Here is a 17,744-nt window from a genome sequence, read left to right as displayed (position 1 = left end):
AGGAGGAATAATGTTGTGGCAATGTTGAAGTGGTGTCATAAAAGTTAGTGGCAGCCAGGGATTGTTGGAAAGCTGTGTTCTATAAATAACAACAGTTTTTTTCTTTATTACACTATCTTTAATCATAAATAGAAATAAACATGATAGTTGGTTACCTGCATGCTAATTAATATTACTGAGCCATTTTTCTGAGCCTCAAGGCCTCATTAGTGCCTCTGCTCTCCAAAAATGGACATTTCATCTGTTGTAATAACATACACTTGCTCTGTAAACAGCCAAAGGTTGTTTTTGGTGTTTTTTTTAATGCCTTTGTTATTTTTATTTGCATTCATCTCATTTCTTTCTCCAGGTGCTTGTTTTTCTGCTTTTCCTGTATGTAAACGACTACCTGTCATCACTCCTGAATCCTCAGGTAATGAATTTTAACTAATTGGCCATGTTCCTGCCACACACAATATAGATAGATTATGTTCAGGCACTGGTTTGACGCAGTAAAGTAGTGGGATTTAGGTAACGCCTAACGCCTTTATTGATTGTCAGCCTACACGTAGTTTATATTTGTACCATTGTACAAATGACACATGTTTTGTATTGTCTATAGATGTTTTACACATTATCTACACATTATATGTGACCATTCATGAACATATTTACATATTCCCAAAATAATTTGATTGAACTTGAACTATCCAAAGTGTTATATGCAGTTAGAGAAAAAGGTCTATGAAAGGCCTGGCTCTGGTTGATAAACCCAAATGAGCAACATGCACTCTCACATACAAGGCCTGTGAGGAAAAGCGTCTTCATTACTCTTCATTATAAACACATGGTCTGGGAAGGACGTTTTTAGTTGTGGAAATGCCAAAGTTCCCTATGAAAGTAATGGATAAGTGATGTATGAAATCCAATTTTTCTTCCTCTTCCATCCCTATTTTGTAATAACTAAGATGCTTAGGGAAAATGTATTGGAGTAACAGAATACATTTTATTTAGGAAATGTAGAGAAGTAAAATTGAAAGTTGACAGAAATATAAAAACTCAGGTAAAATACAGATATTCACAAAAATACTTAAGTACTGTAACAAAGTATTATTACTTTGTTACATTACACCACTGCTGATGTCTGTCTGTTTAATATAAAGCTGTAGTCAGGGAGAAGGTTAGCTTAGCTGTAATGTATTCATTTTTAAACTTTGGAGGTTTACTGACACATAAGTGATATCAATCTTTTCATCCAACACTCGGTAAGAAAGCACATTTCCCTAAAATGTTGAGCTACTCATTTAAGATAATGCAAAGGTTTTACACATTCATTTTTGCACACGCCCTCAGGCCAAACGTAACATTTATGTTTAAAAAGTAAACACTATGATGCAAATAAAGACATGTTTTTGACAAGTTTTTCAATTGCAAACAGTCTGGGAAAATGAAAACAATGAGCAGCTTAGAGCAAAATGTGTCATGTTTACATGTACAGTCTAAAACATCTCTCATATTGCAGTAAAATCCGCTTCTCTTTGTTTATGTTGCATCTCATACAGGGTGAAGGAGTCTCTGTGTAATGTTCTGTCTGTGATCATTTTTTTAGGAGAGCAGCCATCAGAACATCCGAAATGTTTGCACAGATCTTCTGCTTGTGTTAGTCGACTCTGCTGACTGGCTGCTCATCTTTAAACCGAACGGTACAGTGTGTCATCCTCTAAAACCACATCGTAGTCCACTTCACATGCCCAACACTTAACTGTACATCAGTTTCATTGCCAGTTTAGCCCAGTTGTCATTATTTGGCAGATTAAATTGAATAAGGGGACCGTCTTTAAATGATTTAATCTAATGTATATTCAGGCTTTGTTAAATTCGTGAGCTGTTTTTCCCCCCTAACTCTAGAACAAGGTTTTTACCAGTCAATCGCCATGGTGACATCAGATGAGTTTACTCGACTGATGCCTTGGGCCTTCTACAGGTTAGTTTTAGTGTTTTAATATCATCATATTTCCACTTTTACAGTCACTGTAGACACCACCTGTAACTACCCTCATAAGACCATTAATCAGCCAATAGATTTAGACTTTCCTTGACCAAAAGTAGCTGGACTGTAGGACAGTAAACTTCATGGCTGCTTCATGCTTACAAAAACCAAATCCATGAGTTGAAGTGCATCAGGTTAAAGTATTTGATGACTAGAATGTGCAAAATAAAGCTACTTTAGGTAATTCTACTCTCCCTGTGTACTGTGTGTACCAGGGTCCCCACGGATACTTAAAAAGTCTCAAAAGGCACTGAATTCATTAATCTACAAATAAGGCCTTGATTGGTATAAAAATGTCTTAAATCAGTCAAATCACAAAATAATTGGTAACTTTAATTTTTTTTTTTACTGAATTTCTCTTCTTAGGCTCTTCATGATGGGAAAGTAGTGAAATAATCCCACATAAAGAGTGAAGCACACAAAATCAGTAATAAAAATCACTAATAATATATATATATATATTTTTCAGTTTAGGCCTTAAATTTAATCCCAAGTGGCATTACAAATGTCTTAAAGGGTATCATATTTAATTTTCCTTAAGCTGTAGGAATCCTGAGTACATGAGCTAACAAAATGTTCACTTCATTATGTGTCTGTGTGTGAGTTTAGCCTGCTGCTCCAGCAGAGTGCGGAGCTGCTACAGAGAGCTTTGCGTTGTCCGGGGTTCCTCCATACTGCCGTCCGCTGCTACATCAGTCTGCTGCAGCTTTTCCTGGAGGGACAAACACTCACACCAGCCAGTGAACCCTCCGACAATCAGGTGACTGAGCCACATACGATTGTTTATATGACAATGTCATTCAAAGCTGTAATGTTGCTCTACAGTCTAATCTGTGAATTGTATAGAGAATAGGCAACAGCATCATAATGTAATGCATTATTGCCGTATTTTAGGGTGCATCTCTCCAAGGGAGACAGAAACCCAGGTACAGTAGATGGTGTTATGCACATAAAAGTTGGTATTGCAATTTGCAAAAAAAAAAAAAAAAGCATTGAAGAATCTCAAGAGCAACTCTTACATACCCTCTCCATGGATGTATTCAGAAAATCTGGATACAGCACGGAGGCGGGGCCCCGGTCATTTCTATGAGAGCTGCTCAGTGGCGCATGAAGCAAACAAAAGCTCTATTTCTGCTGTATGAAAGTACCCAGAACGTCTGCATTACTGGGCCCATAGAACATGAACACTGTGCCCGAACGGGTAACTTCTTCTTTCGATGGCGTTTTGTTGGTATTGTAATGTGTTTAGTCAAACTGTGAGTATGAATGTTTTGTATCTTATCAATCTAAATGAAATATTGTAAATGAAAATAATGGAGACCCCAGAAGAGTAGCAACTGTTTAAAACTGAAGCTAATGTGGAATAAACAAACTACCGCTGACGTCATGATCCTAATCTCTACTGTCAGATGGAGCCTTCCCAGATTGTGAGTCACTCCAAGCAGTTTCTCCTGAGAGCGATCTCACAGACGTCTCCAACTGCTCCGTCCTCCAGCCAACTCAGACAGGTAATACACACACACACACACACACAGTTTACTGCACACATCTGTGCTATTCCCCTTATAAAGATCCTCTATCAGCATGCATCACTCATCTCTCTCTCACTCTCTTGTCTCCCTCACTCCGTCCTGTCTGTCCTCTCTGCTCTCAGCTGGAGTCTCAGTGTGCAGAGCTGGACCCAGAGTTGGCAGCAGCTCTCTCTGTGCACCTCGACCCTCACACACTCAGCCCAGAGATGGACTTCCTCTGAACCACTGCAGACTCATGTTCAAGCAGAGAAACTGACTAAAGTCAAATGCGACACCAAAATCTTCTCCGCTCCCTCGAGCTTTGGAGGTGCAATACAGCAGGTACTTTGTTTTAAATATCATCCAACAGAAACATGTTCCTCTTGTTATATTCATCAAACAGTTAAGATTTTACCAGTCCAAATACTTGGCTTTGTAAAAAACTTCTACATTTTATTTGTCTTTTTACACATAATACACAAAGGACTTAATTATACACATGTACATCTGAAGCCCTTTTCACTGTTTACAATACAGATAGAAACTCTTAAAAAGAGTACTTAGCATTGTAATAACTTAATAAGAAACAGTGACCTAATAAAAGTGAAGTGAAGGTTCTTGGAAATCATTCTGCACAGCTGTTTGCACTGTGAGGAGGTTACACAGCACAAACGAGTGCTTCACATATATTTAGGTAACGAGGATATTGCATTAAATAGGACTTAAAACTGCTTTCATGCAGGATACACACATTTATATGTAGCTGCTACTGCATACTCCAACTATCAAAGAGAACGGTCTGTATAAATCCATATAGTCCACAGGCAGAGTGAAGTCATTTTACATCAGATCAGTAACAGAGGCACCAGAAAAGTTTGTTGTCTTTTCAACTTATAATGAAACCCAGCCACTTTTTTGATCATTTCAATCACCATTTTTTCCATTCTATAATTATCTCATTATACAGTGCTATTTTTTATTGTTTTTTTAAACCATTCCAACACTAAATTAAATTGCCTAACTACAAATTTGGGATTGACGGGAAAACTCAACATTACCTACTTCTGCTGCTGCTTTGCATTAAAAGCATTCAACTGGGAAAATTATAGACTGCATAAAATAAGGTACATAGCTACCGTGACGTGACGTCACCCATGGGTTTGTGGAATGCTCTTTTGCATTTCAGTTGTAATTTTTTTGTTTTTTGAATGTTGAAATAAGCTATAGATCTTTTTTTTTTTTAATTCCAGGCTGTAAACATGTTTATTTCTGCTGTGAAGTTGGGTATTTTAACATGGCGGTCTATGGGGATGACTCACTTCTGGAGCCAAGTGACCATTAGAGGAACTGCAGTTTTTGGCAGCTTTTTTTTTTTCCTGCTAGGGCAAAACAAAAGCTGGCTTTTATAGAGTGCTCGAGGGATGATGTTTTTCTGTTGGCTGACGCAGAAGTTAGCATCGCCCTGGTTCCCTTGTCAAAACGCCTATGGGATTGTTTCATTGGATTTTGGATCATTGCAGAAAGTAATTTCTGTGGTAAACAAATGTCAATGATAGTTAGACGTTTTGTTCAGCAAGATAATCTTCACAAATGAACACCACGTTTAGGATTTTTTAAGCCTACATGTAATCATCAGAAGTAAAACAATGATTTGGCTATAAACAAATTACACTGCAGTTGAGTTGCCACCTCTATGATGCTGTAAAGCCGTGCTCGGCGCAGCTTGATATGATGATGTTCTGTAGTCTCATTGTTAGCAACCATATTTTTAAACAACAAAAAAAAGCTTCAGAGTTTGTTCGTGGGGTATTTAGTGACATATTTTATATCGTAGAACAAAACCTGAACATTTATTCAGCTTGTGATAACCACAGAACTTGTTTAAAGCGTCAAAAACCAAAATCCCATTTAATAAGCCCACTGACTTTGAGACGAGGGAGCCGGAGGTGCTGAAATGTTAACTCATTTCCAGGTTTTGGGACTCATTACTGGGGTTCTCTACTGTGAGGCAGTTACAAGAGTTAGCACTGACAACAACCATTCATCAAACTGCATTAACAAAACAAGGCAACAGTCTTTTTGGGTATTTTCTGGACAGAAGATCAATTTTTAAAATCGCAGTGAGTGATGAAATAGTCAGGAGCAGCCACAGTGAGCTACAGGAGGAGGCTTTACTGTGTCCTGCTGTTGTGAGGAAGATGACTCGAAGCATCTGCAGCATCAAATCAGAACATTGCCGTAATTTGTGTTATCTGACTTCCTTATTAAAATGTGACTTAGTTTGGCTGCACTATAAACAGATATGCCAGCTGCTAGCATACCAGTGGTTCTTTTCATAAAGTCCCAGATCAGCTCTGCTTGATGCTGAGATTCTTAATGCCTTCACTGTGAAGCGCCAGTTTGCACTGCAGCGTCTGTCACTGTTACATATGAAGAAAAGCCTGCTGCTTCCCCTAAAACAAGCTAAAACCCAAACATGTTGTATACTTGATGGGAAGATAGCCTGACAGTGAAATGAAAGTTAAAGTGTGGAATGAAAATAATCGACTCTTGAAAACGAGCTCTCCATAAGATACCAGTTGGTCAATATCTACAAAAGTGAAACTTTATTATGACAAAAAAGTCGAGCTAAAATTGCAATATTGGTTGAGAACTGAGATAAATGTCTGTTTTGCCGTAAAGCAGGTCCCGCACCAGTCCAAGACCTGAATGTGAAAAACCAGAAGCTGCTGTACAGGTTGTCATAACTGGGGCACTCCCATGGTTTTATGTACCTGTGCAACAGACCTGGACCTGGACTCCCTGCCGTCATCTGTCCTGGTCTTGCTGAACCACCTCCCCGGTCAGAGTGATGGTGTGCAGGTCAGTGTACAGCGGCGGCTGCTGCTGCTCTGGCTGGCTGCCGCCTCTCTGAACCTCGGTCTGGGTCAGCGGGTGCACCATGGACATGTGGACGTTCAGGTTGTGGGCCTTCTCAAAACGCTTCCCACAAATCAGGCAGGCAAACTCCAGGTCAGCCTCGGCCTTGTGTTTGGTCATGTGGTATTTCAGTGACGCTCGCTGGCGACACTGGAAGCCGCACACTTCACATCTGACGGGGAAAAAAAAAGAACCCAATGACATTTATAGCCTATTTTTATTCTAAATTATCTGCCAAAATCAATTTCTGAATACAAGTGTCAGAATTGTGCTCCATTTGAAATCAACTAGTGTAAATAATTGTTTGTGAGCTATAGAAGTTTTAAAGGACAAATCACATCATCAGTGCTTACTGTAGCGGCTTGGCCCCTGAATGTCTCATCTGATGAACTGAAAGGTGTTTCCTCTGTTTGAAGGTCTGGCCGCACTGGTCACAAATGTAGTTCCTCTCCTCTGGAAACAAACGGACAAAAAAACTTGAGCCAAAAAACACAAACACCTAACACACATGCCTTTTTGTCTCTGTAACGCGGCAAATCTTAACAAAGTCAAGAAAAATGTAAGAGTAGGTTTTCTTCAATTATTCAAACTCATTCAACCACTACAGAAAAACAAAAAGGGTAGGTACAGGCTTTTCATGTATTAGCCTACAATATGATGAAGATTGCTCCAGCGCTCACATTTATTGTTGGGAAAGTAAAAAATACACTGACATTGTGAGTACATACATAAGTATGTTCTTATTCCTCCAATTATCAACATAGTAGCAAGTTACAAGTCTCACAACTTAAATGATACAGGCCCCATGTGGGAAGAACAGCACATGTAAAAAATAAAATTAAAAAAATTGTCTATAAACTAAAAATAGTCTTTCTGTTGACCTCACCTGTGTGGATGAGCTTGACGTGTCGCTGTAGGTAGCGGTCGATCATGAAAACCTTGTTGCAGCCAGGATGAGGGCAGGGTCGCTCTCTCATCTCCTCATGATGCTCCTTGATGTGCTTCTAAAAAGACAACAAATCACAAACAGAAAAACGATCATTGATACAGTCATGGGCAGAGCACACTGAGCCTTTCAACAGAATCTGGAGGAGTAGAGTGAGGATTAAAAGTGACTTAAACTATAGTGTTCTTATGTTATGTCAAGTTCACATGTATCCAAAAGTAGATTAAACTTTATAAAATTATATTACAAAATAAAGAGAATTTTGCTTGCTATAGGCTAGACACCCAATGCTAAGTAAGAATTTATAAAAGTAATATAAACAATTATTAATCCAGTTACTGAACATTTATCAATTAATGGTCAAGTGTGCAGAATAAAGTCGTGTCTCGTGGTGACGTTGCAGAATGCAACCAGGTGAAACTTCTGCCGTTTGCCAAACTATTAGGAGAACCACGGAGGCGGACGCAAATGACTTTATCTAGAGCCAGTGTTTGGTTCGTCTGTTCTGGGCTTCTTTAGAACACCATGGTGGACTCTGTGGGAGAGGAAGCACGCCAGACTTTGACGAAATTTTGATATAATGGCCAAAACATACAACAGTATAACTTCTGTGTCCATCATGTGATGCCATTGGGCCTGAAAAGACTTTTACACAGTGTTACATTTTGAAAGAGATGTCTGTAAATCAGTGGATATATTTTTTTTGAGTGACTCATTTTAGGATTGGAATTTGATCCATTCGGTCTGATAATGTTTTGAAAGTCTAGAAGAGCTGCAAGATTAAATTATTTCATCTCCATTCCAGTTAAGGAGGGCTGAACTGGACGATGGACAACCTCGTCCAACCAAAGTCTCGAGTGGGCCTGCTCTATGGGCCCCACAGTGCGGAAGATCTGGGTCATTTTAAACCTGGCAACTCAAACCTTTCTGGCTTCGTGTGCCACTAAGCAACTTCCATATGAAGGAGCAGGGCCCTGCCTTCAAAGCTGTATCCAGTTTTCTTTATACATCTGATATAAACAGCTCATTCTGAGGAAATGGAAACATAATGACTCTTAGTTTTAGATGATTATAAAATAATGAAAACATAGTTAGGCATATATTATTCCCTCTCTGCTAATATATTCCCCTAAATCCTACACTCTAGTCCTTTAAGTAACATTGAAATAATGAGAGTTTGTGAATTCTGACCTTCAAACCATCAGGAGCTCTATAGACGGCCGTACAGCCCTGATACGGACACTTGTAGATGTTGGGCAACTCCTCTCTGAAAATAAAAACACAATAGTAGTTTTTTTTAATGCACGAGTATGCTAAACCAAGTTAGAATAATTGACTAAAATGGACTATAACACAACATGGACTAAAAACATTTAAACAAATTATAAGATGCTTCCAACAACAAAACTAGCCTTTAAAGCAGGGACACTCAACTTGCTTTGGGGCCACTTTTGCAAAACGGCAGGAGGCCAGGGGCCAGTCACACCAGCCCTACACATGTTTCAAGGATTTTAGGATTTTAAGACATTAGGGGCTTAACTTGGACCTCTGTTGGGGGGTGTGGGGATCTTCCACTGGCACTTTTTTTTGTGAAAAGCTCTATTTTGATGCTGTTATATGAACTCTAGCACCTAAAAGTGTAAAAACAATCCCCAGTGTGAATTACTGTTTTAAAATTTTTTTTGTTTTATTGTTATTGAATTAGAAAATGGTTGGAGGGCCACCCAGCACTCAATCGGGGGCCAGGTTTGGCCTGCAGGCTGTAAGTTGAGTATCACTGCATTAAACTATTACATGTAAGTTATAGTGAATGGAGGTTGTGTATTGTAGAAAACATAGGACTCAAATATGTACGCTTTAGGTTTGAACTTGTTCTTCCAGCCAGGTTTGGGTCCAGGTTTCTTTTTCACTTTGGGCTCCTCCAGAGCCTTCGGGCTTCTTCTTCTCTTGCTGGGGACGGACACCCTGCGAGCTCTGGGAGGGGGGCAGAGAGGTACAATATCAGAAGTCATTTTCAGTCCATCTCTGCTGTTTTAGGAGAACAACCTGTGCTGAAGCTGTACCCACCTCTTGTCTGAGTACGGCTCAAACAACTCATCGTCTGATAACCCTCCTTTTCTATTCTCCTCAAAGTCATCCTCAGAGATGACCCTGCACACACACATGCGCGCGCGCGAACACACACACACACACACACACACACACACACACACACACATACAGAGTTACAGTTCTTGTAGATGCTCTAACCTTTTATCAGTCTTAACACTTAGTGATGTCATGAGAGGTAGAGTTATTCACTCCTGGTGGTTACATCAAGGACTACAAACCATCATGGCATCCAGTAAAAGACTACAAGACCCAAAGTAAGCAAGCAGGGCAGTCAGGACACTGATTGCTGCCCAGCTGAAACAGATGAGCTGATTGCTGTGGTGATGGGGCTGAAGGGGAGACGAGGACTGAGGTGGACATAGAAGTTTTTAGTTTTATTACCAAGAAGACAATGAATTAGATTTAAATACATTTTATTATTTTGTTTAACTTTTGTCTAAAAGAAATAAGCTGACATGTTTAAGAAGACTGACGACACTTAATTTAAGTTGGAAAGCAACACTTGATTGTTTTCATTTCCTGGACCAAGAGCTGCAAGAGAAAAGCTCCTGACCTCTCAAGACATCACAACTTTACAAGCCAAGAAGCACCAAAACAGTACAGATATTGAGTGGTTTTAAGACAAGAGGAAAGACAGAATCACATCAACAGAGTGACTAACCTGTCAGATAGATCACTGTCAGCAGCCCTGTCCTCCAGCTGGAGCGGAGCAGGAGACAACGCCTCCTCGTGACTTGTAAAATCTAATGGAGAAGAAGCCGAAACCATGTGAGTCAATCATCCACACCGACACCACACAAGCCAAACACACATTGAGCTAATCTAATGGACAGTATGGTGTAGAGTAGCACAAGTGCACAGGTACAGGTACAAGTCAACTCACATCTGATATTTGTGTCTTTGAAACCTGAGCAAATTAGCCTGATTTCATTCAAAAACACAAAAAAGGCAATGAGCAGCTTATTGAGAAATTACCCCAAAATTAGTGACAAATTAGTAAAAAAAGTTACAAGAAAATTACCTGAAAAAATCGTAAAAAGAGGAAGCAAAAAAGGCTAAAAAAAAATGAAAACAAACAAGGACATGACCTGGAAAAATGAGAAAAAATTAAAAATTAAAATACTATATATAATACTATATAAATCTATAATTTCACCCACCCACAACCCATCCGCATGTCCCTGTGTGTAAGCGTCTTACTGAATAATGCGCTCTGATAATAGCAGGAAAATACTGCACCATTCTGACTTTAGACCAGGTTTTTGTTGGTCAACAGTGCAGTCGCTTTCTTCTGCCTCATTATGGCAACACAGCAACAATGCGCCCACACCATCATGGGTGCTCATATGGACACTCAGACATTTGCTACGTAAACAACGTAGGTGTCGGCCCTGGAGATGACCACTGCAATGACAGCTGTGCTCCACCGTGTGCCGCTGTGCACCGGCTGTAAGATGGGGCCCTTTGACACCTGAGTACAGCTGATGCTGTTTCACACCTTCTGGGGATCTTATGAGCTACTGACAGGCTCACCTTCAGCGCCGGCAGTCCAGTCAGCCAGTGCTGAGCCCTGAGTCTGTGCTGGGACTACAAGTGGACTTTGTTGAGCCAGCGTGCTTATAGTTCCCGCTGGGTTCCTTCCGGTCCCACTGAGCTGCTCTTCGTCTTCGTCTACCTCCTCCTGTTCCTCCTCCTCTGACATCACTCCATCACCGTAACCGCTTCCTAACGGTCCACTGCTGAGGTTCATTGTGTATCCTGGGTTGGGAGTGGTTGTGCACTGAGTGTCCATGATATATCTGTGACCATCAACGCAACCCCAAACAGCCTTCACGGAGCCCCAGCACTGGCCTTCCAGCACCTCTCTCAGGTTGGGACAGGAGCGGCAGGCACCCCCGTGGTGGTGAGCCCATGACACCAGGCTGTGGAGGCACGTAGGGTCTGAGGTAAAGGATGGTGGCGCTGAAAGATAACAGCAGAATGTCTCAACAGAGTAATGCAATCAGCTGTTTAATGTAATTTCTGAAAGCAAAAGCAACGTAGAACTGCTTTTAATTACCTGTTGAGCCGTGGTTCACTGAGGCTTCTGGACACTTCTTCCTGAATAGAAACAAACAGTTGCTTATATATGTGCATCTTTGCCTGAACAAATGAGAGTCCCACAATAAATACACACTTTTTTAATCATAAGATGTCTTTTTTCTTCAACTCACCAGCTTTTGAGGTTCTCTTTGTCAAGTGGTGGGAGGTTGACCCTCTGCAGAAACCTGACCAGGATGCTGTGGCACTTGTAGAATTTGGAGTGGCATTTCTTACAGATGAACTCTGATAACCGAGGGTCACGGTCCAACTGGACCCCAACCAGTCGCTGGAAATCTGTGTGGAATAAAAGGGATGACTGCGTCGCTGCATCTGACTCATCATCACTGTGTTTAACGATATCGATGGAATCCTGAGGCCATTTGTTGAAGGCGTGCCTCAGGCTGCGCGGAGAGAACTTTCCATGGCAGAGGCGACAGACAGCTGCAGACAGTCTACCTGCTGGACGAAATAACAGATCAGTGTTTTTCAAAAATGTCAGATATTACCTCAAAATCGGCAAACGCTATTTCTGATTGGTCTGAAAAAGGAAACTGTGTTGAGTAGGGAGGTGTGAGGCCCAGTAGGTTTTCTTTACCCTTTGAAACCTGGTTTGATATCAATTTCCTTGCTGCGTTCAGACACCTTTAACAAGCATTTAAAAATTTGGTTTCTTTAACAATAAAAGGCAAGGAATGCCTTAAAACTGGACTTAATCAGTTTGAAAAAAAAAAGAGAAAATTGTTGTAAATGTATTTTAAAAATAGGGGGGGGAAATCTGGAAAATATAATTATATAGAAAAATATAAATATTATAAAAATATTTTTTCAATTATGTTTTAGAAATATATTTATATTGGCTAATTTTGGTTTTACAGGTGGTGTTACAGGATGTGACATCAGCTTCCATTAAAGCATCACCAAATTAAACTTGGCATTGTTTATGCCAAATGTGTACAGGAAACATGGCTCAGCAATCGCAATTTACAGTGAAGACAGTCTTCAAAGCAGTACACGGCTGTTCCAATAAGCAGCACTGTGTTTAAAATAATCCAGTTTGTTTACAACAGGCAGCATAGTTTTGAGAACAGCAGAACATAACTGGGGAACAGACAGGGAACAAAATGTGGAAAATTGTACCTAACTACCCGTTTACTGGTTGCGGTTTAGTGTAACTTCTATTTTTACAAGGCAAGCGGCAACATATCAGGACAGATAATGAGACAGGCACCTGAAGATCGAGACTTGCTCTCTGGATGTTTCTGTGTGTCGTCAGCTGCTGTCACTCTACAGTCTGAGTTGGCAGTCTTGTCATTTGCATCATGGTAGAAATTGTCAGAGGTGACAGGGGCAGTCTTGCGAGGTCTCCCTCTATTTCCAGGCGGCTTCTTCTCTGCGCTGATGCTCACTGTTGTTTGTGTCCTGCTGGTCTGTCGGGAAGTCTCAGATGACCTTGGACGTCTGCTCTTCTTCTTCATAGTTTATTCTGTACTTATGATCCAGATGATAGAGCGCTGCTGCCTGTGTCACTGTAAAGATTTACAACATAAGTTCAATCAGATAACCTCAGTCTTACCTATCTTTGTATGATACATTTTGTAAAAATCATCTTAGAATTACTCTTCTACAATTTTTTTTCACTACAGGATCTGATTAGTGCGAACAGTAGTTTTTGGCAACATTTTGATTGATAGATGTAGAATTAAGTTAATTTTAAGCAGAAGCTTATATTGACTATTATGGGTTAAAGGACTGTCCAAATGTAAAAATTCAGTTATTATAAATTCAGTAAATTCAGTTTGGTTTTTTTTTTCAGTTTCTGGCTATCATATAAATGGTGTAATTTTTTTTTTAAAACAACATACTTTTTAAATAACCTCTGAGGATTATTTGAAATAAATCTAATTAATTTAAAGTCAAATGTGTCTTCTCTAAACTAAAATAAAAAAACAACTCCTCCTCCTGCTTCGGAAATGATTTAACATGCCTCCCCCGTGTTGCACCGTCCGCCTCCCCTCTCATACATAACAAACAGACCTTTAGAGTAAACTATTTTCCACCGTACACCTACATATGTTCATACATTTTCTGCTTTTCAATTTACAATTCTCTTTGCTAGGACGATAGGGCGTTACTAAGTTGCAACCACTAGTATTCATTTTCATTACTCGTCACTTCATTTTCAAATTCATTTCTACTTGCTGAGCCACTATGTGCTGTTGACCATATTTTCCCAAAGCGAGGAAACTATTTAACAACAGTTTATCAGCAGCACTCACTGCAGTTTCATGAATGTCATATAGAAAAAGAGAAAAACATTTAGTCGTGGTTACATCAAAGTAACGCAAGTAAATAAGACAAATATTCCCACATTAACTTCATTATCTGTTTTCACAATTACCTCTAATTGAAATCGATTTTCTGGATTATTCTTAGCTTGATGTTACGACATATTTCTGTTCACTGGTGTTAATTTAAACATGCTAACGTTAGCTGGTTAGCCTGAGCAGCCTGAATGAGCTGCTCGCTCGTGTCACAGTGTTAATATGCCGTCCTCACTAACACAGTCGTGTGTCACACAGCCTACCGTCACAGTGTGTAAATCCTAGCACTTGAAGAACATGCTGTGTTCAACATTAAAGATAATTTTCAGGAGCCAGGAGGACAGCTGCAGCCACAGCAGCAGTTTTCAATGCTGCTCCAGTTGTAAACATTAGAACCCGGAAGTGCTCCAGGAACACGATTCAGGAGGAAATATGACAGCGCCATCGCCGTCCGCGGAAAAATATGAATATGTTTTATGCAACTACCAAAATAATGAATGCATGGAGATTTTTCTTCTCATTTCCTTTATTTTTCATATTTTTGAGTTAATTTAATTGTTTGTTTTTTCTCAGTTTTTTAACCATTCTTTCCCTAATTTTTATTCATTTATCTTTTTTAAATTTGTATTTCCCCCTATTTTTTGTTCTTTTTTTAAAAAAATTATTCTTTTCCTTTTTTTTAACATCATTTTGATTCCCCTTTCCCAATTGCTGTTTAACACACTGTGAATTATTTTATCTTTATTATACATGATATATAGCTTTTATTGTTTTTCAGTATGATTTGGGTTCTTTTACTAATATATTTTGGCTTTTAGATGACTTCTCTTTTGGTGTTTGAGCGTGAATGTAGCTGACATAAAATAATTTCCTGTAAGGATCATTAAAACGTATCTAAAATAGTCTCTTTTGAAGAATATTTTATGTCTGTTATGGTTTTTCATAAAAAACAAAACAACATTTTTGAAAAAGTAACCACTTTCTCATCAATTAAAATTCAAGAACCTGTAATGACAGCACTAGTCCTCTCAAAACTTCAACAGTTGGAACAATACATTTCTTAACTACTGTTTGTGTGTGCTTGACAAACTCCCCCCTTCAGTAAATTAAGGTGTAAACAGCCTTCTTGTTTCAAACTCTGGACACACATCACTTTGCAAAGTAAAGCTCAAATATTCAGGTGAAGTTACAATAAAGCAAAACACACTTTTGAATGCAGAGCTATAACTGTATGAACATAATATGCAATTTAATTGTACTATATACTTGACCAACTTTTATGTTCTGTTGGAATTAAATATTTCAATCTATTCTCCTGCTTGAGAATTATTTTATTTAGAGATAGGATCTGCCTTTTTCAATTGAGAGTTTATAAATTGCAGTAGTGGGAGTGGCTGTCTTGGTGACATTTCTCACTTTGAAATGCACAACTTTGGTCTTGTTGTTTATGATAGAAAAGGCTTACCTGTGTACTTTTGTTTTAATACACACACACACACACACACACACACACACACACACACACACACACACACACACACACACAAAATGTCAAAAATCAAAAATACATACACTGGGGAATAAATATGCCAAGAATATTTTGGCTTCAGAGAAAGATCAAAGTTCAGGACTTGGTAAACATGTCTTGAAACAGATAGCTGTGGCTTATTAATACAAAAATAAAAATACCAAACCACTGTATCACATTGATCTCTGCCTCCTCCGGGGTAAACTACAGCACTAGTTTACCATGAGTCAGTTCCCCGCTTCATGTAAATCTGTGGTTGAGACCAAAGTCATGGAGATCGCTTGATCTTCACAAGATCTTATCACAGCTTTTTACAAACCCAAGTTTAGCAATGCATGTGTGACCTATTTAGATCTCTTCTGTGCAATGCATTCGCAGCCCCATCAGTTTTGTCATGATCATCTGTAAATGATTTGTCTTAAATAACATTACAATCAAGATGGTGAGTCGTGTTGAAGTGAACAAAATCACTTCATCATTTATCCTATTAAATTCCTTCTTGACCCTCATCAGATATTGAGCTCATGGGAATGAGACAGACACAAGGCCACAGTAAACTTGACCTTCACCTTTGACCGCCAAATTTCATCTGTTCATCTTTGACTCAAAGTGGACGCTTGTGCCAAATTTGAAGAAATTCCTTCTTGGTGTTCATGAGATATTGTGATCATGGAAATGGTACGGATAGACAGACTGGTGTACATGTGGACAGACAATCTGAAAAACATAACGCCTCCGGTGTGAAGGAATAAAAAATGATTTCTCAGAAATGACTTTATATAGATTAATTACATTGTAATATATTGTGAAATATGTGAAGTGATCTAGGAGATAACTGTGTCTCTATGTTGACCACCATTTTTTTTACTCCCAAACTTAATTGAACACTTCACTGTAAGAGTGAAGATGATCAAAAACATAAAATAACTATCTGTGTAATCCAATAAAGAGGTAGTAAGACAACTGGTAAATACACCTCCTGGTTTGATAAGAGAATCAATACCACTCGTGTATTCCCAAAGAGGTATCTATATTCTTATCTAACTCTTGGCCAGCAGACCATTTTTTGTGTGTTATTTGTGATTAAATTTAAGTTTGTTAATTTGATGTTGTTGTACGCTATCGTTAATGTGAAATGAAAACATGGAAAGAGGAGAATTAATTTAATGTCATTTTATGAGAAAATTTAAAACAAAATGTCCCTTTAACTTGAACAAAAAAACACGAGTATGATCGACTAAATATTTGTTCGTTGTTTACGTACTTTCCCACACCGATTAAAATATGATAACCTTTCCACTGTCTAAAAATGTATCAAGATGTAGATAAGATACAAACTGAACATACTCAAAGCTGATTTTTATCTTTGCAGTAAAACTTTTGCTTCCTTCCCCTCACCAGACAGCCGTAGTCAATTGATTCTTCATAATGGAAGTTCTGAGGAGGTGTAGGGGAATTCAGCTCTGATGTCTCACGGCACAACCAATTTTGGATGGAAAAGGTATTATTATGTACATTTTGGTTTCACAAAGGACACGATTTAAACCGGACACGGTGCTGAGAGTCGATCAAAGCAAAGACAGAAGAAGAACATCGTCGTCTTCATCTTTTCACTGACAGCATCATGAAGACTCTCTGCTTCGCTCTGGGGCTGCTGCTGCTCATCGCCGGCTGCTGCGACGCCATGTGTGAGTGATCTGTGTTTGTTCTTCATCAGCTTCACAGTTTGCTCACAGACGTGTTTGTGTTGACTTTATCCTTTTACCTTCCTCACAGCTCACGCTCTGCAGTTCATGGCCCCTACAAAGTGCTGCTTTAACTTTTACACAAACAGTTTACCTTTAAAGAGGATATCCAGCATCATCAAGACCCACAGCTCCTGTAAGCAGCAGGCGTTCATGTAAGTTTGAGTCTCATTCTTCTTCTATTGTTGTCCTGTAACTGCTGATGACATGATGAACAGAAAGATGGATGACCTCTGACCTCCAGGCATCATCACAGAGCCACAGCATTTATTATAATTATTCTTCAAACACAAACAGAAGCAGGAGGATGAGCGGAGTTTTCTCTCCTGTGTGTTTTGCAGAGTCCAGACGATCAGAGGACGACAGATCTGCTACAGCGGGACTTTCCCGTGGGCTCTGGACGTCTACAATCTGCTCCACAACACCGAGGGCAGCAGTCAGCAGCAATGAACATGTATTATTGTATAATACTGTAATTCATCAATGCCTGGTTTTGCAGGCAAACTATATAAAGATTTTGTATTTTAATAAAAATTATATTATGCATTAAA

At 39.2% G+C, this 17,744-nt stretch overlaps 3 protein-coding genes across 5 annotated transcripts in view; 2 read left to right on the top strand and 1 right to left on the bottom strand.

The window, feature by feature from the left end:
* fanca (FA complementation group A) overlaps positions 1-4,165 on the top strand; it is a 26,705-nt gene extending 22,540 nt beyond the window's left edge. The window contains exons 37-42 of the mRNA XM_088080139.1: positions 350-412; positions 1,589-1,682; positions 1,888-1,963; positions 2,639-2,789; positions 3,439-3,537; positions 3,684-4,165. Coding sequence (XP_087936265.1) covers positions 350-412; positions 1,589-1,682; positions 1,888-1,963; positions 2,639-2,789; positions 3,439-3,537; positions 3,684-3,782 — 582 coding nt within the window. The 3' untranslated portion in view covers positions 3,783-4,165. The remainder of the gene's footprint in view (positions 1-349; positions 413-1,588; positions 1,683-1,887; positions 1,964-2,638; positions 2,790-3,438; positions 3,538-3,683) is intronic.
* Positions 3,973-14,530, bottom strand: znf276 (zinc finger protein 276). Of its 2 annotated transcripts, none has more exons than XM_042496810.2 (12): positions 14,184-14,530; positions 12,828-13,125; positions 11,731-12,058; positions 11,577-11,617; positions 11,051-11,479; positions 10,179-10,260; positions 9,473-9,556; positions 9,260-9,379; positions 8,597-8,672; positions 7,346-7,463; positions 6,813-6,912; positions 3,973-6,631 (listed from the first exon to the last, which is right to left on the bottom strand). In XM_042496810.2, exons 2-12 carry the CDS (start codon positions 13,072-13,074, stop codon positions 6,349-6,351), a joined length of 1,908 nt encoding a protein of 635 aa, XP_042352744.2. In that variant the 5' UTR covers positions 13,075-13,125; positions 14,184-14,530; the 3' UTR covers positions 3,973-6,348. The 2 variants fall into 2 exon arrangements, with proteins under 2 accessions (XP_042352744.2, XP_042352746.2); XM_042496812.2 differs by having other exon boundaries at positions 11,731-12,055; positions 14,184-14,529.
* Positions 9,594-17,744, top strand: LOC121950151 (C-C motif chemokine 4-like). 2 transcript variants are annotated; one of them, XM_088080140.1, is made up of 5 exons: positions 9,594-10,285; positions 16,850-16,949; positions 17,069-17,136; positions 17,225-17,348; positions 17,535-17,744. In XM_088080140.1, the coding sequence occupies exons 2-5, from the start codon at positions 16,915-16,917 to the stop codon at positions 17,641-17,643; spliced, it is 336 nt and encodes a 111-aa protein (XP_087936266.1). In that variant the 5' UTR covers positions 9,594-10,285; positions 16,850-16,914; the 3' UTR covers positions 17,644-17,744. The 2 variants fall into 2 exon arrangements, with proteins under 2 accessions (XP_087936266.1, XP_087936267.1); XM_088080141.1 differs by lacking the exon at positions 16,850-16,949 and having other exon boundaries at positions 9,767-10,285; positions 16,981-17,136.

The sequence above is a fragment of the Plectropomus leopardus genome, chromosome 7, assembly GCF_026936395.1.
Source record: "Plectropomus leopardus strain MGB_pleo_1.0 chromosome 7, ASM2693639v1, whole genome shotgun sequence".
In the NCBI taxonomy this organism is placed as follows: Eukaryota; Metazoa; Chordata; class Actinopteri; order Perciformes; family Serranidae; genus Plectropomus; species Plectropomus leopardus.
This window is presented reverse-complemented; position numbering and strand designations above follow the sequence as displayed.